General features: G+C 53.8%; 1 protein-coding gene and 1 long non-coding RNA gene across 2 annotated transcripts in view; one reads left to right on the forward strand and one right to left on the reverse strand.

The window, feature by feature from the left end:
• Nucleotides 1-4,304: 4,304 nt before the first annotated feature.
• Nucleotides 4,305-9,187, reverse strand: SLC32A1 (solute carrier family 32 member 1). Its single transcript, XM_081097522.1, has 2 exons — nucleotides 8,459-9,187; nucleotides 4,305-6,185 (listed from the first exon to the last, which is right to left on the reverse strand). Exons 1-2 carry the CDS (start codon nucleotides 8,849-8,851, stop codon nucleotides 4,998-5,000), a joined length of 1,581 nt encoding a protein of 526 aa, XP_080953648.1. The 5' UTR covers nucleotides 8,852-9,187; the 3' UTR covers nucleotides 4,305-4,997.
• A 264-nt stretch (nucleotides 9,188-9,451) lies between these two features.
• Nucleotides 9,452-26,210, forward strand: part of LOC308523066 — a 75,530-nt gene continuing 58,771 nt past the window's right edge. Inside the window, exon 1 of the long non-coding RNA XR_013996289.1 lies at nucleotides 9,452-10,168. This is a non-coding gene — a long non-coding RNA (uncharacterized lncRNA). The remainder of the gene's footprint in view (nucleotides 10,169-26,210) is intronic.

Here is a 26,210-nt window from a genome sequence, read left to right on the forward strand (position 1 = left end):
GTATACTAATATGGGAAAATCACCGAACTATTTATATATTTTAATACACTTTTTACTGACTCCACACTGGGGATCGAGCTCACAACCCAGGCATGTGCCCTTGACTGGAATTGAACCCAGGACCCCTCAGTCTGCAGGCTGGCACTCTATCCACTGAGCTAAATCAGCTAGGGCCAAGATATATTCTTAAAGAAATAAACGAAAGCAGTATAGTGTATAATAAATTCTCTTTAAGAGCAAAGGGGGACACAAATACATGTTTTTGCTTGTATTTTCATGCAGGTAGACAAGAAACTAATAAAAGGATTTACCTATAAAGAGGGGATGAGGTGGGTGAGTCAGATGTGAGAGACTTTCTCACTCCATGCTTTTTGATACTTGATTTTTAAACATGTAAACGTATAACCTTTTCAGGAAAAAAAAATAAGCACGATGTGTGAGTGAAGTAGACTAGATTATTATTCCCAGTTCTTCCCTCCCTTATAATAGAATTATATATCCATACCATCAACCATGTGACTTTGTTGGGCCTCTCATTGTAGACATTGATATTAGTCTTGACCACCTGACTTGCTTTTAGCCAGTGGGCTGTTAACCTATTGTAATTCAAGCAGAGTCCTTAAATGTGTCTGTGTAGTTTAGACTGCCCTCTTGCACTCCTGCTATTAGTCATGAGAAGAGCATGTCTGAAGTCTAAAGAGGATGAGAGACACACGGACACCTGAACCCAAACTGCATCCTGGAGCCGAGTCCAGCTGACACGCAACCTAAAGCCGAGTCATCCCCTGGACCCATGAACAAGAAAAGTTTATTCTGAAATTCTGAGGTTTCTATGCAGCATTATTGCTGCAGAAAACTGACTGATACACTAGATCAAAGCTGTCCAACTGGTACTTTCTGCTTTTTTTTTTATATATTTTATTGATTTCCTACAGAAAGAAAGGGAGAGAGAGAGAGTTAGAAACATCGATCAACTGCCTCCTGCACACCCCCCACTGGGGACATGCGTAACCCAGGTACATGCCCTTGACCGGAATCGAACCCGGGACCTTTCAGTCCGCAGGCCGACGCTCCATCCACTGAGCCAAACCGGTTTCGGCAAACTTTCTGCCTTGATGGAAATATTCTACAAGCTGCATTGTCTAATGCGGTAGCCACTAACCACATGTGGCTATTGAGCACTTGAAATGTGAGTAATGCAAGTGAGGGACTGAATTTTTTACTTTATTTAACTTACATTTACATTTAAGTAACCATATGTATCTAGTGGCTACTCTGTTGCACAATGTAGCACTAGACAGAATCTATGGCTGTGATTATTTGCCTGTGGAAATGACTAGAAGAAAATAGATCATAAGCTTGGAGTTACAAGGCCCTGTAACTCCAAGTGTCCTCCACGTAGCCCTCAGCATAAGGTCTTTGCTCCAGCTGAGACAGCCACTAAAATGCCAAAAGCCTAAAACAGAGAAATAGGTAAAGGTCTGGGAGGTCAGCAGCCCCTTCAAGAATTCCACAAGGACTCAGGCAGCTTTGAGGTCTTGCCGCTCCTTCCCCTAACACTTGACCTCCAGCCCTTAGATGTATCTGGTCTTGGGAAAACAGAGACCAGTCAAGATCAGCAGACACCTTCTCTGTCTTCTTTCCTGCGGCTCCCTGGAGCCCAGAGTAGTTCTTAGCCCAATGTGTGTGGCCTGTAGTGTGCTCAATAAATATTTAATAAATAAGTCCTGTGTGCCTGCCAGAACTTGTACTAAGTACTAGGTAATACTAATAGTTCCTTTAATTGTGCTCTCCTTTCCCCAGTTTATCATTCCCTCTGCAGAATCCTCAGTCTCTTCACTCTGTTTCCATCCCAGCCCTGGAGGAATGAACTCCTCCCAGGCCCACCCCCCACCTCACCCCATTTGGCTGGGCTCTCAGCACTGCCCCGCCATCCTGCTGGGTGTCCCTGGCCAGAGGCCCCTCCTCACCTGGCCCTTCTGGAGCCCACAACTGGCAGAGGAGGTATCCACCCATCACTGTGGAATTCATTGTAGCCAGACCCTTAAAAATACTCAATCCAAATCTGTAGGGAGTAGAGTTCATCTCCCAAACCTTACCTGACACCCAGGGCTGGGATTAGGATGAGGCAAGAGAGGCATCTGCTTAGAGAGCAAAATTCAAGGGGGTGCAAAAAATTCACTAAGCGAGACAACATTGTGTGCAGTGTGTCTTAAAAAAGATGAAAAACCAAAGCGAGCTATGATCTTCAAAATAACACGGCGAACAAAATAATGAAATTTGAAATCAATGCAAGATTGGTGTTGCTAATATTTCCTTTGGCCTCCGTACGGCTTAGGATAGCGCTGCTGGGGGCACTGCTCTACCGAACGTCACCGCTGCTGATCCGAAGTGTTTGGGAAGGAAGCGACACTGATGAATCTTGCCTGGCCTGTGCTCGAGCTCACTGCCGCCCAAGAGCATCGGAGTTCTTCTTTTCAACTTCTACCCACGCACTTTGGTGTTGCCCGAAAGCAAGTCTGGGGATGGGTCTCCGACGGAGGGACGAGGGTGCGGGCCTTCCCTTGGGACGCTGGGAGGCTGGCTGTCCTGCCCCTGCCCTCGGGACCGCGCGGGGGATGCGCGGGCTCCTGCTAGCTGAGCACAAAGCCGGGAGCCAGGATAAGGTGGAGTGGAGCTAGGCGAGTCTGCGGACGTGGCAGGCAGCCGCTGTACAGAGTCAGCCGGCGTCTCATTTGTCCTTTTAAAGAGAGGAAGGACCGCGCTGGTGCAGCGTGGCGTTCCCACCTTGCCTTCCACTGCAGAAGTCCGGGCTTTCTCTGAAGGCTACACGCCGCAGAGCGCACCCCAAGGTCCATGGGCCCGCAGAAGAGCAGTGGGAGGTGGGGCGGGGGGAGGGGGCGGGGTGCAGAGGGGGAGAACAGTCAGCTTGCTCTCCAGGACAGGGAGACTTCGGGGGCAGAGGGGGCCTGGAAACTGAGGATCCTCTGGCCGGCTCCGAATCCTGAACGCGCGGCAATAGTGACAATAGGGCGGGCGGGGGGGGGGGGGGGGGTGAGAGCAGTCATCTCAAATGGCCCGTTAAATCGTCAGAAGCAGAGAGTGGCCGAGGGATCTGATCTCATCTCCCTCCCGCCCCCACTCCCATTAGCTGGCTGCGGAACCACCATCACAGGTGCACGCACACGGGTGCTCGGCACACATATGCACGCACAGACGTTCATCACGGTTCTCACAGGATACAAGCGCAGCCTTCCCCTCAACCCTCGCGCATCTCTGTATTGGCGCGCGCTCTCATACACCTGCACACGTCCACCCGGTCGCAGCCCGCAGGGAGAAATGGACGCCGTGCCTGGGCATTCTCCCGTGCTTCCCCATCTCACTGCACCTGCAGAAATCCGTCCAAACAGGCCCCGCCTTGGTGCTGGAGACCCAGACTCTCCCGCTAGGCTTCTCTGATCGCCAGAGAGGAACCCGGGAACTGCCCAGCCTGCCCGCGCTCCCAGATCCCATCCGGAAAGTCTAACCATGATTCTTCCCAACCATCCCGGAACTGGCTCTCCTGGAGGCAGTGGGATAGGATCTGCACACAGAAAGGGGGCTGGGTAGTTCGAGCAAACGCATGCTCAGCGGGCTGTGCAAGAAAAGGGGAGACTGGGGCCCAAATGGCTCAGGGCTGCTGATTCTAAAAAGCCAGGCTTCTTCACTGTGGCTGTGCAAACCTAAGCTTGGCCTTGGGGGTGGGGGTGGGGGGTTGTTCTCTAGGGGGAGATGCCTTCCAGCCCAGGCAGTCATGTCCTTGTTCATCGCCCGCCTCTCTGCTAAACTGTAAACTCCAAGAGGTCAGGGCTGAGTTCGCTCCTCCTGGAACCTGGCACAGTCCCAGTTAAGATGGGCTGTCTTCAACATTCACTGAACAAACGTGGAGGGCTTCGGACATAAACAGACCTCTGTTTTTGATTAGAGGTGGAGAGCATCCACCAAATTCTCAGATGGATCCCTCCCTGGGCAGAGACGGAAACAAACCTTGTCCTGGCGGTTGAGGGGCGGAGACTGGAGGCGGCAGGGAAACGCGCTCCTTCCCACCGCATCCCCCCACCCCCACCCCGCAGCACCTGCAAAGCCTCGCAGGGCTCGAACCAACCATCCTCCCCTCTCCCTGGAGCTCTCCCGCGACCCTTTCCCTGCCGCTGCTTCGTCGCTCCCAGTTGCTTCACCAGGCCGGCCGGAGCCGGCTCCCCGCCGCCCTCCCAGCGCTGGGATCCCCGCGGGTGTAAAACGCAGAACCGACCTGAGACCGCGGGCACCATTGTTTCTTCTTTATTTGCGGATATAATTATGCGCCGCACTCTAAAGTAGAGATAGATTTTTTTTTCTGATATACATTTCATCTTATTCACCACGAGCACACCACACGCACGTAGAACAGTTCCACAAGATGAGTTTGGGTTCCTGGAAACCCGCAGGCAAGCCAACCCCGCCCCGCTCCTCGCCTCCCGCTCCTCCGATGGAAACCGCCCACCCGGAGCGGGTTCCCGGCCAGCCTTTCCCGCCGCAGGGTTGAAATGTCTCCGGAATGGGAAGCGCTCTTGCTGGAAATGGCTGCACGCTGCAGGTTCCGAGCACTGGATGGATGTGAAATGTCCCGCTAAGGTCGAGTTTCCGCGCCTGCGAGCTGCTGCCCCTCTCCCTCCCTGCCCACCCCTGGGTGCCAGGGGCCTACGTGTGGGGCCCTCCAGGAAGGACAGATGACCCTGCTCACCGAGGAGCCCCCGCCTCCCCCCACACCAGGGTGTTGTGGAAAAGAAAGGACAACAGAAACGCAGACGCGATGGATAGCGGAGCCCTATCCCCGCCCACCCCCCCTCCCCAATGATCAGAGACTAGGAACCGGAGATGTTTAAAGCTTGGCTTCCCAAGCGCGGCGGCAGGGCGCACGGGGCTGGTGGGGGCGGGCGGCAGGGAGGGGGAGGAGCGCGGGAGCTCGCCCTGGCCCCCTAGTCCTCCGCGTTGGTTCCGTAGGCCTCGATGAGGCCCTCGAGCGAGTGCACGAAGCCGGACACGCTGCAGATGCCGCCGATGACGAAGATGGCGACGTCGAAGAAGACTTGGTGCCACAACAGCTTGCGCCAGAGCAGGCGCAGGTGGAAAAGGCTGGGCAGCAGGAAGCAGAGGCCGGCGCCCGTGAGGCTGCCCGTGAGGCCCATGAGCAGCGCGAAGTGCGGCACGTAGATGGCCATGAGCAGCGTGAAGACCACCAGCGCGCAGCGCAGCGTCAGCCCCCACGATTTGAGGCGGCCGTCGCCGCCGTAGCAGGCGGGGAAGAAGGCGCGGCTGCCTTCCTGGAAGAGCGACTTCTCCAGCACCTCGACCGCGGCGAAGAAGGGCAGCGGGTAGGACAGCAGCGCCTTGGCCACCAGGAAGATGTTGACCACCGCGCGGATGGAGCCGGGCAGGTTGTCCGTGATGACCTCCTTGGTCTCGTCGGCCCAGGTGAGGTAGGCGACGAGCGCGAAGAGGCCTTTGAGCACGCAGGCGGCGATGTGTGTCCAGTTCATCATGCAGTGGAACTCGCTGGGCTGCTGCATGTTGCCCTCCAGCGAAGGCAGGAAGATCTGCGACGTGTAGCTGAACACGATGATGCCGATGGAGATGGGAAACTTCTTGACGTCGATGTAGAACTTGACCTTCTCCCAGGCCCAGTCGCGCGCCCGCGACAGGCAGTAGGCAATGACCAGGATGTTGATGACGAAGTGGGCCAAGGTGCACAGCAGGCTGAATTTGGAAACGGCCTTGAGGTTCTTAAGGAAGGCGCAGGGCAGCAGCATGGCCGTGGCGATGATGGACCAGGACTTCTGCGACACGGGCAGCCCCGGGAAGCTGTTGTACATGAGGTTGCCGCTCACCACCACGTACAGGATGCAAGTCATCACCAGCTCGATGATCTGCGCCACGTTCACCACGCGGCCGCCCAGCGTGGGGAAGCGTGGAGCGCAGCACGCGTTGGCGATGGCCACGTACGAGTCCCGCACGCGCACCACCTCGCCGTCCTCGTTCTCCTCGTACAGGCAGGCGATGAGGATCTTGCCGGTGTAGCAGCACACCACGGCGGCGAAGATGATGAGGAACAGCCCCAGGTAGCCGCCGTGCAGGATGGCGTAGGGCAGGCCCAGCACGAACATACCCTGCGGAGCGAAGAGGCAACCAGACCCGGGGTTGAGCTGGTGCGGCCTTGGAAGGCAGGGCCTGAGTCGTGGCTTAAGGCTACAGGCCGTAGGGGGCGCTAAAGAGAGCGAGTCCAAGACCTGAGCGGCTGCGAGCAGAAATTAAGGGTACGCTAAAATAGGGGTGCAAAGCGCCTTAACGGGGAGCCTGGGTGTTGAGTCAGAGATGCAGACGGAGGTGTGTGTAGAGAAGGAAAGGTGTGCTAATGGCCGGGAGGAGTGAAGTGGGCTGAGTGTGAGGTCAAACCACAAGGAAAGAAGGGGAATGTGGAGATACGTGAGGATGGTTCCTGGGGACAGAATCAGAAGTGAGGACTTGGGCGGTGAGAAGGTGCTGGAAGGGCCGTAGCCAGGAAGGGCTCTGAGAAAGGTCTGAGCCCCAAGTAAGAGGGGGCGCAGAATTTAAGGAGGGGCTACAGGGGGCGGGAGGAGGGAATCTAATAAGGGACATGTGGGTGCCTGGAGGCTGAGCTGGAGAAGGAAACGTTAAAGGCGGTAGTGGGAGGGAGGAAAAATAGTGTGGGGAGGAGCGGGGGCAGAGTGTGGGGCAAGCCACTGGCAGGCGAGAACATCGGGCACGTGAGGATTTGTGCAAGGGGCTATGGGAAGCCGGGCAGGAGGCGCGCGGTCGGGGAGGCAGAAAGCGGGGTTGGAGGTAGGGAGTCTTGTGGCCCGGCCCTAAGAAGGGGATTACGTGGGAAGAGTAGAGGCAAGCAGGATAGTGGTGTGTGCGAGGCTAGATCAAGCGGGAGTGTACAACTAGAAGCAGTGGGACCGGGCTGGTAGAGGTGGAAGGAGGATTTAGAATCCATATGGGGAAGAAAGCTAACGAAACCCAGGGTTCCCTAGGTCCGCGGGCCTCCCGCCTCCCGCCCTGGCCGTCTTCCGGGCCCTTGGAACGCGGCCTTCAAAGACGCCCCAGCGAAGGCGCAGACGGCCCTGGATGCGGGAGCAGCCCTCCTCTCCCCCCAGTGCCCGGTTCCGCTGGCCGTCTCGCCGGGCCCTGGACAGGGAGGCACTTCGGGACCGGCCACTTAGTGCGCAGGGCCCCACGAAGCCCGGAGAGCCCGGGTCCTCGGGCAACCTCGCCGCGGCCTCCCGTTCCCGGGAAACCCACGTTCTGCGCCCCAACGACCGTGCCCTTCGGGGACGCCGTGGGGGAAGGCAAACCACCGGGCCCGAGAGCTCCTGGGGCTTAGGCCTCTTTGGCCCCAAGAACCGCGGCCCGACCGCCCCCGTCAGCTCCCGGCGTAAAGGTGCTGACTTCAAACCCGCTCCCGGCGGAGGAGACTGGCGCCGCCTGGTGGGGAGTGGAGGGGAGGGGTGTTAAAAGTAGGGGTGAAAGGGTGCGGGCTGTTCAGAGCATTTAGAAGCTGCTTCGCTCTGGTCACGCGCGGAGGAGCTGGTCTCCTCTCTGCGTTGTAGCCGGGATTTCGAGCGAGAGGGGAGACTCTGTGCACAGGTCAAGCTGAGGGTCCACGGACCGTAGGAGCGTGTGTCCACCTGTATGTCCAACTGAGAGCGGGCTGGTTACTGTTTGCTTGCGTCTGTGCATATGTGCGTGTGTGATATGTTCGAATGGGTTTATGCGTGTGCTGTGGGTTTATGTGGGTTTATGTATGTACAGATATGTGTTTCTGTGTGTTGGATTGTAGGGATCAGGAAGGTACGTTTGAGGATAATCTTGTGGTCTATCCATAGATGCATGTGGTGTGCACCTGTGCCCGGCGTTTGCTCCGGGGGGAAGATGGCCGTGGGCATGTGTGCCTGTCTATATACGCTCGCGTGTATATGCGTGCGTGTCGAGGGAGGAGACTCCCAACTCAGCAAATTTTCCCTCTCCTTTCCTCCCCAAAATGGAGCTGTGAATCCATTCCGGAGTCCCACGCGACGCCGTTTCCTCCAATCCTGATTTTCTTTCTCCCTCACCCCTCCCTGCCCACCCTCCTTCTGTTTCCCTCCCTTTTGCGGGGTTTGAGGGCAGGTGTCCCTGACCTAACCTCAGTCTAGCTGTGCTGCGGCGGGGCCGCGGGACGTGGTGCGGCTCAGGGAGCGACACGCAGCCTGCGGGCGTGGATTCCTCCTGGGGGCTGGGAGGGGTCGGAGGAGGGGAGGTCCCTGGTACTGGAGGGATTCTTGCGGCCCAGGTCGCCAGGGGACTCGGCGGGGGATAAAGCCTGGCGCTCAGCGCTTGGGTGGGGGAGGGGAGGCAGAGCTGGGAATCCCGCGCTCACCTGGATAGCGTTGGTCACGTTCCAGCCCGCTTCCCACGCCGTGATCTTGGGCTTGTCGTGGCCCCCGAACTCGCCACCAGCCCCCACGGCCTGGTCCTTGGAGCCCGAGGGCGGCAGGGGCGCGCCGTCGCCGCGCTGGTAATGGATGTCTCCCTCGACGGGCGGCTCGGCGCCCTCGTCCCCGCAGGGCTCGCCCTCCGTTTTCAGGATGTCCATCTGCAGACCCTGGCGGTGCTCAAAGTCTAGGTCATCGCAGTGCGCGAACCCCACCGCCTCTTCGTCAGTGGCCGCCTGAAAACCCATCCTGGCGAACATGCCGCTCACCTTGGCCTGAGACTTGTTGGACACGGTCGTGGCCACGTTGGACAGCTTGCTGCGGAGCAGGGTGGCCATGGCGGCGGCGGGGCCCACGGAAAGGACAGAAGGAGCTGGAGACGCGGGGAGCGCGCGGCGAGGCGGCGAGGTCCAGGGGAGCGCGAGGCCGCTATCTTCGCTGGCTTTCCCCGCGGCGCCCCAGGGCGCTCTGGCTCATGACCCTGTCGGCTGGCGGTGGAGGCTCGCGCAGGGCCGACCCGGTGGGCTGGTGGGCGGGCGGCGGGGCTGGCGGAGCGGCGGCGGCGAGTGCACTGCGGAGCTGCCGCGGGGCGCGGGCTGGGCTGCGGCGGCGGCCGCGGCGGCGTCAGAGCAGCTACGCGAAGCTGGAGCGGCGCCCCCACCCTTGCGCAGCCCAATGCGCTCCCGCCCCCAGGAATCAGGCGAGGGTGGGGTGACAGGGAGGGGAAACGCCAGAGGCAGGGGGGTGTGAGGAGGGGGCAAGGGGAAGAGAAAGGGGGCGCGAAGGAACTCAGGAGACTGGAGATGGGGGCAGAAGGGCATCCGCGGGAAGGCAGCGGGAGGGAGCGCGCGAAGAAGGGGCGCGGAGGGCGCGGTGGGGGCTGGAGTGCTGCATTTCTGGGGGAGGTGCTAAGCTCGGATCCTGGCCCTTCCTACCCCGCCGCCGCAGGGAGGGAGGGGGCCCGGGCGTGCGGATCCTCGCGGTCCAGCGGTCCCAGCAACCCCATCCGGAGTCCGGGAGCCTTTTGGTCCCAGATTCTCTGGCCAAGGACAGGTCTAGATACCCTGAAAGGCAGCAGGACGGTGACCTGTCGCTGCCTGCCCGGCCGTCTGGGGGTCGATCTGCCTCCCTGGCACCCCTCACTCGCACTTAAACCTGGCCGCAAGCCCCCCTGGAAGGCAGAAATGTCGGTCATGGATTGCTCTCCAGAATGCGTAGCCCGGCCTCGGGGCTGTCTCTGCCTGTCCAGCATGCTGCGATGGAAGCCAATCTTCGGGTCGCTCGCCACCAACCGCTCTCCAACTGTGTGCAGAATGGAGGCGAAAGGTTGGCTTTTCGCTTTCTTTTCGTTTGGCGGGTCTGGAAGGAGGCAGGATTCGGTGAGGGCATCTCTCCACAGCCTCGCGGCGGGTCTGCGAATGCCCGCGCCGTGGAGGGGCTTAGCCAGTGTCCAGCGCGGAGAAAAGACGCGCTCGGCCGGCCCGGGTGCGCGGAGGCGCGCGGTGCGCTCGGGCTTTTGCTCGCACGGCGGCTGCCCGGCCATGAAAACCCAGACTGGTCCTGTTGAGTGTGCGTGTGGCGCCTGCAAGAATAGGAGACAAAGACCAACACTGTATCAGACAGTGAGACGGGCTGGATCTGAGCGGAGTCCCAGGGTGAGATCTGGTAACCGTGTTTATGTAAATGTGTAGTTTCGTTCACTTTTGAACCTGGATGTGCACAGAGCTTGTGTGTTGGATTCCGTGTGCATACGTTTCCGAGTGCATTGCCTGCGTTTCTGCCGGTGTGAGTCCTTTTCTAATTGTGCCTCCCTGCGGGTCCGCCCGTTCAGTATGGGTCCCGGTATGTGTTCCCAGCTGGATGCTCGCTCAGACCCCTCCTAAGCAGTAAACAGCACCCTTTGCCACCCCGCTGCCCCCGCCCAGATGAAGGAGGATTAGCGGCTGTGAGTGGGGGCCTGTGGGGTGGGGAGAATCCGAAGGAAGAAAAAAGGCCCCTCCGTCTCTCCCATCCTGAGGCCCTGAGTCTGGGAGAACCCCAGTGTCTTCCCCTGCAGAATTTCTAGATTAGCTCACGTCAGCGCACAAGTAGGGCGGCCTGAGGGCTTTGACCAGGACAACAGCTCCCCCCCCCCCCCACCCCCGCCCGCCCCCATCAGTCCCCTCCTCCTCCCCTCTGCCTTACAGTCTCCCGGAATCTCCTCTCCAATTAGGAAACTTCCACCACATTGGACAGCGATGTTCCTAAAACCTCCCAATATACCTCTTAAATTCTCCCAAGAGCCTGCTTGGCAGAAAACAAGACCAACGGCCCCCCCCCCCAACCTGAAGACCCCCACTATGACAAGAAAAGCTGTCCATAGAGACCTTCCCCAGACAGATCCTCAGAATCATGATGGGATTTGGTACAAAGACAGGACAGAGATCCTTCCTCCCACCACAGATTCTCTCCTTTGGAGAGGCTTTGAAATAGAACTGATCTCCCATCCCAGAGATTTGCCCTTACACAGTGACCCTCCCCACCCCAGTCCCCAGATTCTGGGGAGAAAGGATCTTTCCCCCAGATTCCTATAGACAAAGATCATCATCTCCTAATTTTCATTCCCTCCACTTCTGCACCTGGTGAAATTCTTTAGGCACCCACCAGATGATCTGGGTGGAGACTGGGGTTCCCTAGTGCCCCCCATACACACCCAGACGTGAAGGCAGCCATCGAGGCCTTCTCTGACAAGTGAATCAATGACATACATGTATCAGCTGGTCATTGCCCATTCGTGGATTTTATGAGGGTCTTGACTTTCTTTCCTTCTCCTTTATGATGATCACTGCCGTGGGACCCAAGGTGGACTGTGACGTTCTTTCAGTAGTTAATGAGAAATTCATTCATTAACCATTCATTCAGCAAACCGTCTCACAGCCCTACTATGCAGGTGGCTCTCTTCTGGCTGTTGTGGGAATCACCAAGATGACCCGAGTGTAGTCCTGCCTGTGCTCTCCACCCCAATTCTTGTGTCTAGGGGGCACCTCCGAGAGCATTCAGTCCAATGCTCCTTTCTGCAATGCTTAAACCATCCCTAAAACCTCCTAGCAGAGCCTTTCTTTCCTACGTTCATCCTCAGTGTGCAGATAAGCAAACCCAGGCCTGGCAGTGAGGTGTCCTGCTCAAGGTCACAGAGAGCCCAGGGTACAGGCAGCCTAGGGCCCAGGAACCTGATGCCCCTCCAGTGCCTTCCCTTTCACGACCTCATCTTGTCCTTCTATCTCCTCTCCCTGCTTATTGGCCACTTTGCTGTCAAAAAAGATGAAATTCAAAATCAGATTCCAGGTTTTCTTTTTTGCTGTAATTAGATGCCAGCCACTGGGAGGTGGGGGTGGGGGTGGGGGGAATGTCTCTGTTTACCTTCTTTCCTGGGCAGCAAGCTCAGAAGCAGCCCATCCTGTATTGAAAGGCCATGTCCCATCATATACTAGCTGTGTGACATTGAAATACTTAGCTTTTCTTACTTTCCATTTCTTATAAATAAACTGTGAAAATAACCTCACATTGAGAGGATTCTATGAGGTATTGCATATAGAATGCTTAGCATGTGCTAAGTGCCCAATATGTGGTAGCAATTATTTTATTATTGTTGTTGTTGTTACTGTTATATCCAATGGCCGTTTCTCATTGTTTGGGGGAAAGTCAGTGTGCAAGAAAAAGCCTATGATTGGTGCGAGAGTCGGAGTGAGTTCTGTCTTTGCCCCACCTCCCTGTCCTCGCCCCTCTAGTCCTGCGTTGACCTGAAGGGAAAGGAATGGAAGACAGGAGTAGGGCAGAGGGCAGGGGACCTGGCAGGCAGCCCCAGGAGACAAACAGGACAACCTACCTAGCTGGTAATGAGTTGAGCTGTGCTCTAGTGAAACCATCAACCTCCAAATTCTCCTAAAAGCTCCTCTAGGGGCACCCTCGTGAGAAGAATTTGCAGCAGCTTGGCCCCCTGAGTTGAAACACAACACACAACATGCACACACACACACACTCACGCACAGAGAATGACAAGCCAACTGACAGGTGCACAAAGAAATGAGGCCAACACACAAATTCAAGCACACGGGCAGATTTACACAGATCGACAGAGCAACACGCACAGGCCAAGGACAGGCTGGCACACAGACAGACACACGCGAGATTTGTGTCAAGACTGCCTGCCACACAAAGAAACCAGGATAGGCACCCCTAGACCCATTCCCATAGGCAGAATTGCTGGGTGACAGGCTTAGACGCACAGCAGTGCAAGGACAGACATAGACATGGAAAGTCAAACACACAGTGACAGATACCCAGACACAGGAAAACACACACACACACACACACACACACACACACACACACACATAATTCACACTGAGACCAACAGTCAGGCACCCACCAATGAAAGAAAACTCCTATAGATCACTGAAGGGGAAAAGAGGAGAGAACAAAGTGAGGGAAGGGGGCAGAGGAGACATAAAAGGAACACAGTGGAAGAGGGCACAGGGAGACAGAGCAGGACATGCCAGCAGAGGTGCCTGCCAGCAGGGCACAAAAGAGACAGAGGTGCCACAGCCTTCCTCTTGGCCAGTGCCAGAACCCAGATCTGGGACAAAGGAAATGTAGGCTGGGTGGCTGGGTGGTGAGGGAGCTGGAGCTGTCCCTGCTGCTGATCTATGAGGAGTAGGGACAGAGGCTTTCATCCTGGGGCCAGACAAGTCCTGCTGTCTTGGGGTGGGGGTGGGTGAGGGGCTCCTGGGACTCCTTCCAAGCCCCATGAAGCAAGGACTGTATTCTGGATCAGTCCTGCAGCCTGAGCCCCGGTGAGATGCACACCCCTCTTCCCACAGGAGATCCATCTCTCTATTTTTGATGCCTTCAGTACCCAAGGGGTTAAACGCCTGGCGAATGGAGATGGAGGCCACTTTGGGGGAATAAATAGGGTTAAATACAACTGGGCTTATCTCCCGGAGCAGGCAGCAACATGGGGGTGGGGCACAGAGCCCTTGAATTAATGGCCTGGAAAGCCAGCATCATGAGCATCATTTCGGGGCTGAATGATCACAGACAGAACCCCCCCTTCCCTTTCCAAAGCGAGTTCTGTCCGTGAGCCTTTTCCTGCTGAAAGGACAGGCACTGGCTCTGGAAATCATCCTCCCCTCTTCAAGCCGGGGCATTGGTGCGACTTCCTTGCAGCTGCATGCCCACCTTGCCCCAAACCCAAACCCAATTTCCTGATCCTGTGCCCACAGGCACAAGGGAGGAGAGAGGCAGCAAGGCTGAGGGCTCCAAGTGGGCAGCCCAGGCCCAGAACAAAAACCCTGATTCTTCTGCCTTTGGTGAGGAAAAATCAGGTGGGACCCTGGAGAGTGTAGGTGCTGCCTCTGCTGACTTGGGGTAAAACATAGTAAAATACAATAATGACGTTGTAAATATTAGCAGTTTACCGTGCTGAGGTAGTGAGCAGCCCACCTCTGGAGGCATGCAGGTAGAGGCTAGGTATCCAGTCAGAGATCATGTCCGGTGAGTCCTGCCTCAGGGCAAGGAAAGCTGGATTTCATGACCTCTGGGCCTCTAGGGTCAAGCCTTCTGTGCACATGGCTCTAGGAAACGCCAAAGGAACAGGGGACACGGGGACCCAGGCCTGGTCCTCAGAAGCCTTTGAAACTAGGAAGAGCTGCCTGGAACTGAGAGAGAAGCTCTGGACCAGACTCGGTGGGTTAGTGCAATGGTTTCTGCCCTCCTGTCATGCTGGGAAGCAGGGAGCGTGGTGACTTTCCCACTGAGTCCCTAGCACATAGTAAATACCCAATAAACATTTTGGGGGTTGAATTAAATTGATGTAACAAAACCATTTCCCCCCATGAACATCTAGTAGCATTGGTTGAGGAAACACACACACAATGGCCAAAATCCAGCTCTGAATTCTGTTGCTCTTCCAAATGGATTTTCCTTTATGCTCACATCACCTTCTATATAGTTGAAAGCCAGTCATACATACCTGTGTGAGATGTGCTTTTTGTTCAGAGCGGGCTTGGGGTGCACACTCTGTACCCCCAGGAATCTGTGAGTCACCGGTTATAACAACAGGGAGTGACAGTGTTGGGGAGGCTGTGGCTCCAGTGAGCCCTGTGATAGGACCCTGGACTCTAGGAGTGCAAAGGGGCTGTGGGTCTGATCTCCTGGACCCTGAAACCTGTTGGTGCAGAGCTAACCTTTATTGAGTACTCTTTGTGTGCCAAGCACTGTTGAGCACTCGGGATTATCTTCTTAAATTCGAACAATCCTTACATTAGTCCATTGTCATTTTAGGAGGTTGCACACAGGAACTACAGCACTGAACATGGGGAGGTGGTGATAGATGGGCACAAGCAGGGGAAAGGGGGAGGTTGGAGGGACGGTTATGGGGGTCGAGGCGTTGGATTATTTGGGCCAGGGAAGCTGGGGGTGATCCTTGCTAGAAGGATCAAGGGTTAGCCTTTGCTGGTCAACACCTTCCCTCACACAGATCTAGGATAACCTGCCTCGCTGAGTGCTGTGGGCCAAATTGTGCCTCCACCTCCCCGAATTCATTATGATGAAGCCTTAATCCCCAGTGTATTTGGAGACAGGGCCTCTAAGGAAGTAATTACCGTTAAATGAGGCCATAAGGGTGGGGCCCTGGTTTGATAGGATTAGTGTCTATAGAAGAAGGGATTCCAGAAGAGAGCTCACTTGCTCCCTCCAACACGTGAAGGCACAGTACGGAGGCCAGGGAGAGAGTCCCCACTAGAAACCAACCCCAACCTGCCAGACCTTGATCTTGGACCTCCAGCCTCCAGAGCTGTGAGAAAATAAATGCCTGTCTTGTAAGGGACCTAGTCTGTGGTGTTTTGTTATGGCACTCGAGCTGACTAAGGCGCTGAAGGCCTCTGCCAGCCCCAGACCAGCACCAGCTCAGGGGCCAAAGATTCTTCTAGGTCAGGCACTTTGGACATCTTCCCCTTTGGACATCTGATGAGGCTGAAGATCCTCTCTTCAGAAACGCACACACAATGTCGCGCCGTTTCAAATCCTCTGTAGCCCACCCGTGATGTTTCCCTGGCCTCCAGCCTCAGGGCCCAATGTAGACCTTTTGTTCTCTTCCAATTCTGCTGAGAACTGGAATTCAGGTGAGATATCAACGTTAACATTTAACAAATACTTATTCTGTGCCAGCTTCTAGGATAAGTGCTTTACATGTGTTCCCTCATTATTGCCTTACAGCATCCTGTGAGCTTGGGTTGGTTTCATGCCCATTCACAGATAAGGACGCTGGCGTACAGAAAGGTTAATTATTTGCCCACGGTCTTGCAGCTAAACAATGGCGGACCCAGGATGCAAACCCCTGCCCTTATCACCTCAGCTCTCCAGGTGAGTCTGCCAGGAAGGCCTTGGGCCTCGGGCACCAGGGAGAGGCTGCAATCCACATCTGACTCCCACTGGCCCAACAGATCTCATGTCTGTTCTCGGGCATTCTCTCTGCACTGACGGCTCTAAGTGTCCACCCAGGCGACCCTCATGTTCCTGTTGACCACATGGGCAACTCCTCTGGGACAGGGAGGTGGGGTGGCACAGGGCAGGTATAGAGCAGATGCTTGTGGATTTCGCTGAAGTCTTGGTGAGGTCTGGCCTCCGAGAGCTGAACTCTGTGTCCTGGGCTTTACAGCCCCAAGAACACAGGGCTCTTCCCACAGGATGGCTTAGCCCCCACGGCTCATAAAGGTTCCTGGGACATGGATTGTTTCCTAACCGGGGTGTGTGAGCTCTCACCCAGAATTAATTAATTTTATAATATTTTATGTCTGAAAAAAAAATCTTGCAGCAGATTCTAGGTCTCCTGGAAGACCAAATACCGCTTTAATTGTCATGGGCCTCATGACAAAAGAACAGAGGGGGGCTAAGTGCTGAAGCATATAGAACCATGCTCACTGTGCAAGTGGCGATTTAATTTTAGCAACACATCATCCATCACGTGAAATGAATCGTGTTATTTTGAAATTTCTGATTGTGTAGCTTTCTTTGTATCACATTGGTGCATGGTCTTAGCTTTTCCCGTTGTATGGAGCTAAAAGGATAAGGGTTTATACTTAGCTTTATGTTTGTGCATATTTTAGTAAAATTGTAATAAAGATAATTTGTCAAATGTTGGGAGGGGGCTGTGATTTATTTTCCCCTTTAAAAATGGCTCACATATTACTCAAGTGTGAGAAGCATGCGTTTAATTCATTCTGACCAAGGAGAAAATAAGCTTCACACATTGGTGCCCCTCACACAGCCCCTGCCACCTGGACGGGTCTCCATCCTCGGTTCTGCTCCCCCACTGTTGCCTTCAAGGGGAAATATGACAGCGTAATGAACAGTTGTACGACGTGGTATAAAAAGGCAATTAAGGGAACTATTGGACTGGGACAAGCCAGCGTGACCTGGTTAATAGCTCTGAGCCGAGCTGGGCTGTGGGGAGGAGGAGAGGCAAGAGGGGGAGGGACTTTTTGTTTTACAGTGAGGGGCTCGGGCTGTTCCACCCACTGCCTGCCAGGTACCCAGGGCAGCAAGGCTGGCCTCATGATCAGTGGCTCCAGGGGCAGCCTGAGGTTGGTTCAGATTTCAGCTCTGGAGTCAACTCTGCCACTCCTGGGTGAGTGACTGGCGCAGGTGACTCAGGGTCTCTCAGCCTCAGTTTACTCATCTGTTAAATGGGGATAAAAATGATTATCCTAAAACCATGCCTCAGCAGTGCGAGGAAGGGTTGGGACATTCGTGATTAAACTGGGTAGTGCACAGAGTCGCACGTGGAGTTCAAAGGAAGATGTAGAGGAGGCTTTTAGTTTGTGTTCAAGTAGGATCTTTCAATACAACATAATCAGTGGGTGTGTGCATGCATGTGTGTGTCTGTGTGTGCATGCCTGTGTTCTAATCAGCTCATCGGGCTCCCACCCTCCTCGGGATGGGATGTGAGTTCTTTGGTCAGATCTCGGGAGTTGCCCATGTGGTCACTCATCTTGAGGTGACTCCTCCCCTTTGGACTCTCTCTCTTCAGCTGCTCAGTCCCTGTTCTTTCCAAATGCTCCTATTTGTGAACTATCTTTGGCATGTGCCACCCTTCAGGATGGAGACAGAAACACTTTCTGCCCCACTGGAGCATTTTCTGCCCATTCAGTAGCTTCACAGTGTTGGTGGAGGATTAATGAAACATCACACAAAAAGTAGGTAGTGAAGCACCCAGCACATAGTAAATGCTCAATAAAAACTAGCTATGCTTATTGTTTTTGTCTTATTGCAATTGTCTCAATTGGAAAAGCTCTGGGTTTATATGTAACACCTAGCACAGTGCCTGACACATAGTAGATGGTCAATGAATGTTTGTTGACTGAATTAATGAGTGAAACCTTGCTTGGTTCCATTATCTACTATCTGTGATTATACACTAACCCTTTTCTGAGCTTCAGTTACTCAGCCAAATAGGGATATGATTCTGCCCCATACTCAAATATAAGCCTTGCAAACTGTGGGAACTGGTTCTATTCACCTTCACCACACTCTCACTCACCTATGCCCGGCACTTAGATCTCTGAGAATGGGTTGGGGGTGGGGGGGGGGAGAGACCCTGTCCCCAACATGTGTTTATCCTAAAACAGGAAACCAGTGGTGCATATTAGTCATCAAGGCTCCCATTTCCCGTCCCCACAGCCACAGCCTCAGATGGAAGAGGCGCTGAGAGCCAGTCCAGTAACACAAAGGAGCAATCAGGCGTCATTATGGCTCATTAGGGTGGGCTTGGTGATTGGCTGAGAAGCCTCAGCCTGCTCCTCATTCAAGATGAAGAGGGTCTGAGTTAGTCCACTGGAAACAGTCCCTCAGCTCCTCTCCAGCACTGGAGCCCAAGGGGGGCTCTGGGAGGTAGGGGTGGCTCAGGAAGAGAGCCTGTCACCCAGAGCCACGGGGGCCCTCCGGGTCTATGTGGTGGCATCCCCAGCCACCGAAGGCTGCGTCTCTGGGCATGAAGCTTACCTGGGAGAGTTCTAAAGCCAAGTCTGCCTTCTCAGTCACCCAGCGGCCCTCACGATGAAGTCCAAACTGACCCGCTCCCCAACTCACAACCACAAGGCCCTGTGTGTCCTGACCCCAGCGGGTCTGAGCAGCCTCCTCTCCGCAGTTCCTCTCTGTTCCCAGCCCACTCCCACTGACTCTCATTTCTGTGGTTCAGAACGCACACTTGAAGGCAGGCGACTTCTTGCCTGCCACCTCTAGCCCCAGTAGCCACTACCAACTCCGTCCCTCCTCCATCCTGGGAGGATGCCCGGGCGACTGACAAAAGGCTTGGAGTTCAGAGAAACGATTGTGAAAAGCTCAGGGCTTCTGGGAATTTACCTAATGCTTTCTGGTCCGAGATCGATAGGTGAGGAGATCACCAAGCCCTTAATTAAGTCCTTGAGAAGATGAGCTGTAACTAGGTATTAACTAAGCATTCCTTTCCCTCCACTGGCTTCAAGCGAGGGGGTGGTTTCTTATTCAGCATTTTCTTGGAGCAGAAATTTCCTATATATATTTTTTTCCTTTCCTTTCCTTTTTTGTAAAATTTCATATGGTTCATAAATTAAAAATAAAATAAAATGTGTAGAGTAGAAAGTCTCCAACTCCTGCTTCCCATACACCCATCCTCTGATCCTCCCCTAAGCACCCTTACTGGTTTCTTAAGTAGCCTTCCATTTGCCTACACCACAAGTACAAATATGTAAACAAATACGAATACATATTCACACTGTCTTTTCCTTTTTCTTTTTTTTTACACAAAAGGTAGCACATTCTACACCTTGTTGTATACTCCTGTGTTCCCCCCCCCACACACACACACACTTAATTTATCTTTGGAGATCTTTTACAAAGAATATAGAGATTATTCAGCATTCTAAAGGAGCTGAGAATAGATAGCTCTCTATTTATTTCTCCTTCACTCTTCATCCTCTAATGCTTAGATATGCCATTCATTCATTCATTCATTCCTTCCTTTATTCAATCTTCACCAAGCTCTGGTTCTGCGTTGGACCCCCTGTAGGGTGTGGGGGCTGCAGAAATGAATTAACCCAGTCCCCTCCCCCCTGTTGCTCCTGGGGCTCAGAGGCTGCAGGGGAGACAAGGCTCCCTAGAAAGCCATGAGTGGAGGAGAGGCATCTCTGGCTCACTCTTTTAAAAAATATATATTTATTGCCCTGACCGGTTTGGCTCAGTGAATAGAGCGTCCGCCTGTGGACTGAAGAGTCCCAGGTTCGATTCCGGTCAAGGGCATGTACCTTGGATGCGGGCACATCCCCAGTAGAGGGTATGCAGGAGGCAGCTGATCGATGTTTCTCTCTCATCGATGTTTCTAACTCTCTATCCCTCTCCCTTCCTCTCTGAAATCAATATATATATATATATATATATATATATATATATATATAAAATATATTTTATTGATTTTTTACAAAAAAATATATATATATTTTATATATATATATATATATATATATATATATATATATATATATATTGATTTCAGAGAGGAAGGGAGAGGGAGAGAGATAGAAACATCAATGATGAGAGAGAATCATTGATCAGCTGCCTCCTGCACACCAGCAACTCAGGTATGTGCCCTGACCGGGAATCAAACTGTGACCTCCTGGTTCATAGGTCGACACTCAACCACTTAGCCACCATGGCCAGGCCCTGGCTCATTCTAATTGTGTGTGACTTGTCTTTTATATGCTATTGATCTGGACTGGGTTTTTCTCTTCTCTTTATTGCGCAAAAGTTACCAGTCTGCCCATCGGGATGTCTGGGGGAGTCAATTTCCCCCATTTTAGGGAAAAGATTTTTCAACAAGATTGGGGAATTTCTAAGAATCTCCAGCAAGGGTGTCTGAGTGTTATAAAAGCAAATTCATCATCAGAATTGATATGGCTCATCTAGGAACAAGCAAAAATTCCCCTTATGTTCTTAACATAAAAAAACAGAAAATGATGCCCAACTGAGCTGTTGACTGGTGAGGGGCATAGGGACAGAATGAGAAGATTCAAAATGTGCCTGAAATTTTGTGAATGACATGTTCCTCATTACATGTGCGTAGGGTGAAAACAGAATGCACATATTATGATCAACTTTAAAATAGTGCATTTAATATTTTCAAGTTGTTGCAGAACAGGTTATAACAGCACCTACCCTCTAAAGCTGCATAGCTACCATTTGTTGAACACTTCCCCCCAAACACTGTCCTAGCAACTTTATGGGGTGAGTCTATCACCACCACTTTGTAGGTGAGGAAATTGAGGCACAGAGAAGTTAAGCACCTTGCCCCGGGCGGGGGTGGGGGTGAGTGGGGGGGAATGAGTAAGAGACACAAGTGGGTCTGTCTCATTTCAGGTCCTGTGCTCCAGCCGCTACATTGAACCATCCCCTGAGAGCCCGTGTCATCTCTCTGGGCCTCAACCTTTTTCATCTGTAAAACAGAGATAAAAACTACAACAAAAGACTCACTTGAGGATTTAGGGACAATACTTGTAAAGTATGGAGGTCACTGCCCAACACACTGCCATTAATATCATCTAAGATTAATATCAAGCATACTCCTGTACTCAGGCTGCCAGGAAAGGACCATTCTGAGCAGGGGTCTGAGAAGACTGCGGCCAAGAGTCAGGGACAGGCGAGGGATGAGGAGAAGCTCCTTGCTTTAATAAACTCACCTCTGTGTCTCCGCCCCCTTTCTGGCTCCCTGGACTCCATCCTCTGCTGAAGGGGCCAGGGTCCCTCTGGGCAGAGGAGTCTGTTTTGGTCCCATTTCCATTACACACTTGGCTGAGCAGAGGGGAAGGGGAGCCAACGCCCCCCGGGCGCCAGGCAGTAATTAATTGTCTATTTGGACTCCTGCTGGGGCCTGGATGGGGTGGGGGGTGGTGGTGGGGATGTGGGACAGCTCCCGCCTGGGCCTGGGCTGGCTGACGCTGAGAGGAGAGTGTCTGCTCATCCTGCCTCCACTGTCTCCCCTGAATCCAGGCCCAGGCCGGTTGTGGAGGGACCATGGCAGAGCAGAGACCACTTCTGTCCACTTTGATAAAAGGACCTTGCGGGCTGGGCCAGCGTTACCTCTGTCTTGTGGCTCTCTTAAGGTAGTGAGTGATGCTTTGCGTTAGCCTCCGGGAAGCAGCTCCAGTGAAGGGAAAAGCATCCTACACTCAGAGTTTTGGGACCTGGGATTTGTCCCGGCTTTTCCATGCCGTGGCTGTGTGCTTGGGCGAGGCACCTGCCGTCTCAGAGTGCAATCACTTTCCTCCTCTGGAACACGGGCGGAGGGGAGGCTGTTATGCTCTTGTGGACTTGAGCTTTTTGTACCTTTCTCTTGGAGAAATCTGCTTTCTTCCTCGTTTCATAATTATCCTTCTTAATACGTATGATATGGGTGGGGCTAACGCTGCAAACCCCAGGAACAGAGATGTGACCCAGGCCTAGACATCAGATTCTCTGTGAGGCTTTTTTTCCTAGCACATGGGAGAAAAAAATTCCTGTTACTTACAACCTAAAGAGGCCTGGATAGTGCAATCACTGCCTACTATTGAAGGTAGTAGGTGTGAGCTATAGACACAATGTAGCTGATAGTATTCTGCAAGCCTCAAGCCACAGGGTAGATCTTTGAATAAGAGCATCACCATATCACCTGGGCCTGTAGGATACAGGGGTGAGTTTACCTGGTCAAAGCCAGAGCTACGGCAGTCCCTCCTGCACCAAACATTGGGAGCTTGATCCTCACCTCACTCCCATGCATGTGTCTTGGTTCTCACCCCTCAGTGTCTGCGCATCCAGCCCATCCCTCTCTGTACAGGGCACCAGCTGAGGTGGCCCTGGGGCAGCCTGGACCACTTCTTGTCCATTTACCTGGAAAAGGCTCCTCCCTCTCCTCCTTCAGTCTTTCCTCACATGCCACCTTCTTACCACAGGCACCCATCCTTCCTATTGCTCGTCTTGGATTTCTGTTTCTCCGTGGCTGATTACCACCTGATCTAATACATATTGCAGTTATTTATCTTCCTTATTATCAGTCTCCCCCAAGAGAATGAAGGGCCACGAGGGCAGGGATTTTCCTACATTGTGCACTGGTGTATCCCGGCTCCTAGAACAGCGCCTCTCACGTGGTACGGGCTCAGTCAGTAGTTGCTGAATGAGTGAGTGAATGAATGAAAGTTGCTGCATGGTGGAGGCTATGCTAGAGGGAATCACAGGGACACGGGGTATCTACCCTGCCCCGAGGGGAGTGGGTTGGGGGAGGCTTCCTGGAGGATTCACAGGAGGAGGCTCTGCCTCCATTTACCCACTTGCACACAGGGCCACTCTCGGAGCAAGATTGTGGCTCAGTGGGTGATGTAGATATCCAGGACTTACGTGGGGCCTGTGAACAATGAAGGCAGTAGAAATAGTCCCAGCCTCTACATTCTGGTCCCATGGGTGGCATGAGGTTTCCTGGTTCTTTCCACCTAGGTCCATTAGCCCCTTGTACACGCGAGAGGGCCGACTATAGCTGTTAGGAGCTGGGAAGCAGGGCCAACACAGTGGTTGTGCAAAGTGTCTCTGAAGGTGAAGGAAGACCAGTGAAGAGATAGGTGCAATCCTCCAGGTGGCAATGAAGTTGGACCTGGGGCCATGGCAGAGGGGCGGGAAGGCAGTGACCTCCATGCTGGGGACTGACATGTCAGCAAAGCCAGGCCTAGTCCCTGCCCTCATGGAGCTTGTGATCTGGTGGGAGAGCCGTGTGCATGGAGTGCTAGAGAGGAGAGGTTCAGGGGCAATGACAGCCATTGCTGGGGAGTGTGACCCAGTGGAGGAGGAAGAGGTGGACACAGTGCTCCTGGAGGAGGAGCTGACAATGCATCGTGGACCCAGAGGACAAGAAACATGCCTGTCCCTGAGGCTCAGCTCATGTGGTACCTTTTCGGAAACCTCGGCTGGCCTCTGTGCAGCGGCACATGCTTCCTTCTCCGCCATCCCCCTGTTTCCTATCACTTGGGACATGGCTGGTGGTACTTACTTAGGTGTCCACCAGCCCCTACAGATGGGCCCTTCCAAGGCTATGGCCCTGACCCATTTGCCTCTGTCCCCCTCCCCCAACCGCAGCTCCTGGTGCTGGCAAAGAGTCAATGTCACGACCCCATTACAGATCGGGGGTGGGGTGGGGTGGAGCAGACACATTTGCCATCACTCGTGTCTTAGGTGAGCTTCCCCTCAAAGCAAGGACTTGGGTGCAAGTGGTTGATTTGGGAGATGATCCCAGGAAGCAGGTGAGGAAGGCGGAGGGAGAAAGCCAGTGGAAGAAGCCTCAAGCCTCTGCATAATGAGTGAGTTGCCCACTGTAGACAGTTGGGCTCTTTCCTCTGAGGAATCACACAGACTGAACCTCAGGATTGTCCCACCAAGGGAAGGGGAGCCTGGAGTATTGGTCCACTGATTCCGGTCTTATAGGTTGAGGGTCCCCCTTTCCCCCAGCACTTCCAGGTCACGTGGCATCAGGAAAAGCCTTCAGGGTGAGAAGAAGAGGGAACCAGACACTGAAATGAAAGCTGCCAATGGCCCTGGAACTGCCTACGGAGCCCAGAGATGGCGGAGGGGATGTGGGGCAGGGCATCACCGGCCTGCTGCCATCCCACTCCCGACTCCCAGCACTCACCAAGCCACTCTGCAACCTTCTGAGTCGGACACAACTGCAACGTTTTTCTCCCATGGTGCCCTGGGCAGGCATCAGCTCATCAAGGGAGCATATTTGTTGTTCTAGTGAAGACCATGGGCCCATAGATCAGACCCGGAGCCCTCCCCCCACTTCAGCATTGGACAAAAGGCTGCAATGGTGGTGTGTATGCAGACATGTGCTGAGATAGTCACTGAAATGACCCCAGAACAAAGCCAACCACGTACTCCCAGGAGCTGACCGTTGAGCAGCTGGGTCCCTCGTAGCGGGGTCTTTTCCATGCAGTACATCCTGTAGGAAGTTGCCAAGGCAGATGGTGGGGCTGCCTAGGGCGACAGGCTGGGTTTACCGAAGAGCAGCGGCATCTGACTGCGCAGACTCGGCCTCCAGACAGTGTGAGGAGGAATCCCATCCAGGTGGAACCGGAGGCTTTAGCAGATCCCGCCGGCCTGGCGCTGCCTCCCCAGGTCAGAGGCTGAGGGCGGCCCTGGAAGGTGCCTTCGAGTGCAACTGCTGGCTGCAGGGCCTGGGGGCCACAGACTGTGGCCTCAAACACATTGTGGAGGTGGAGACTTCTAAGGATCAATCACATTGATTAGTCACCTCAAAGGCCAGAGAGAACCCTCACCGCTCATTCCTCAGAGGGCTTGAGCCCCACTGTCCAGTACTTGGGGTGGGGATGGGGGAGGCTGAGATGGTGCTCTGTACTGAGAATTGCTGGGAAGAGTGGGGGGCAATCCTCAACCTCTGAGGCGGGGAGTCAGCGGATCAATGCTTGGGGTTGTGGGCAGGGCACTGACCATGCCTGTTACATCGCCCTCTCCATCTTCCCTCCCCTTTCTCCTTTCTTCCTCTTTTGCTTTCCACCTCTCACATCTAGATTCTTACTGTGCCTCATCTTCTCAGCATCTTTTCCTACGGTGCCTGGAATCCATGTTTCTTAAAGTGTGGTCCCTCAACTATCCAGGATTCTTGTTAAAAATATAGATACAGGGTCCTGCCTCAGCCCCAGTAAAGCAGAACCTTTGGTTATGGGCCTGGGAAGCTGCATTTAAACAATATCCCAAATGATTCTGATGCGCGAGGAAGCTGCTGCTCTAATCCACTACATCCCGGTGGCAACAGGGATTTGCCGGTCAGTTCTGGAATCTCCAGGCCCCGCCCTGGCCCCCACCTGCCTCCTTGGGCTTGGCCGACACTGTGATCACCTCACTTCTCTCCAGGCTCCAGCTACTTCACTGTATGTAGCATAATATCCAATTCACAGAGTTACACACAGTCATACCATTATTCAAGTGGCTTTGTACATGACCAGACAGCATAATATAGCTATGTACAGACTCTGTGACAATTTTATAGTGTGTGTGCGCGCACACACGCACACACACACACACATGTCTCACGGTGAACCACCAAATCACACACAGCAATGCACCATCTCACAGTAACACGGCACACAGATTGCCACAGCATGGAAAAGGGCACTTTAGAGCCTTCTGGTGACATAGCTACACACCGCACAATACAGCTGCACAGCAAGACAGAAACACACACACACTCACACACACACACACTCACACACACACACTCACACACACACACTCACACACACGCTCACACACACACACACACACACTCACACACACACTCACAAACACACACACACACACTCACACACACTCACAAACACACACACTCACACACACACTCACACACACACTCACACACACACACACACTCACACAGACACACACACACTCACAAACACACACACACTCACACACACACACACATTCAGACCACAGCAGCACACATGGACTCTTACATACTGGCCCCGGAGATGCACAGACATGGCCATCCACGGTACTGGCCATAACATCCTGCTGAAAAAACACGCCATCCACAGCCTCTCTGCACCCCTGTAGCACACAGTCCAACTGGACTGATTCAGCCACAGCCAGACA

Source organism: Myotis nattereri, assembly GCF_964212035.1.
Source record: "Myotis nattereri genome assembly, chromosome: 8".
Classification (NCBI taxonomy): domain Eukaryota; kingdom Metazoa; phylum Chordata; class Mammalia; order Chiroptera; family Vespertilionidae; genus Myotis; species Myotis nattereri.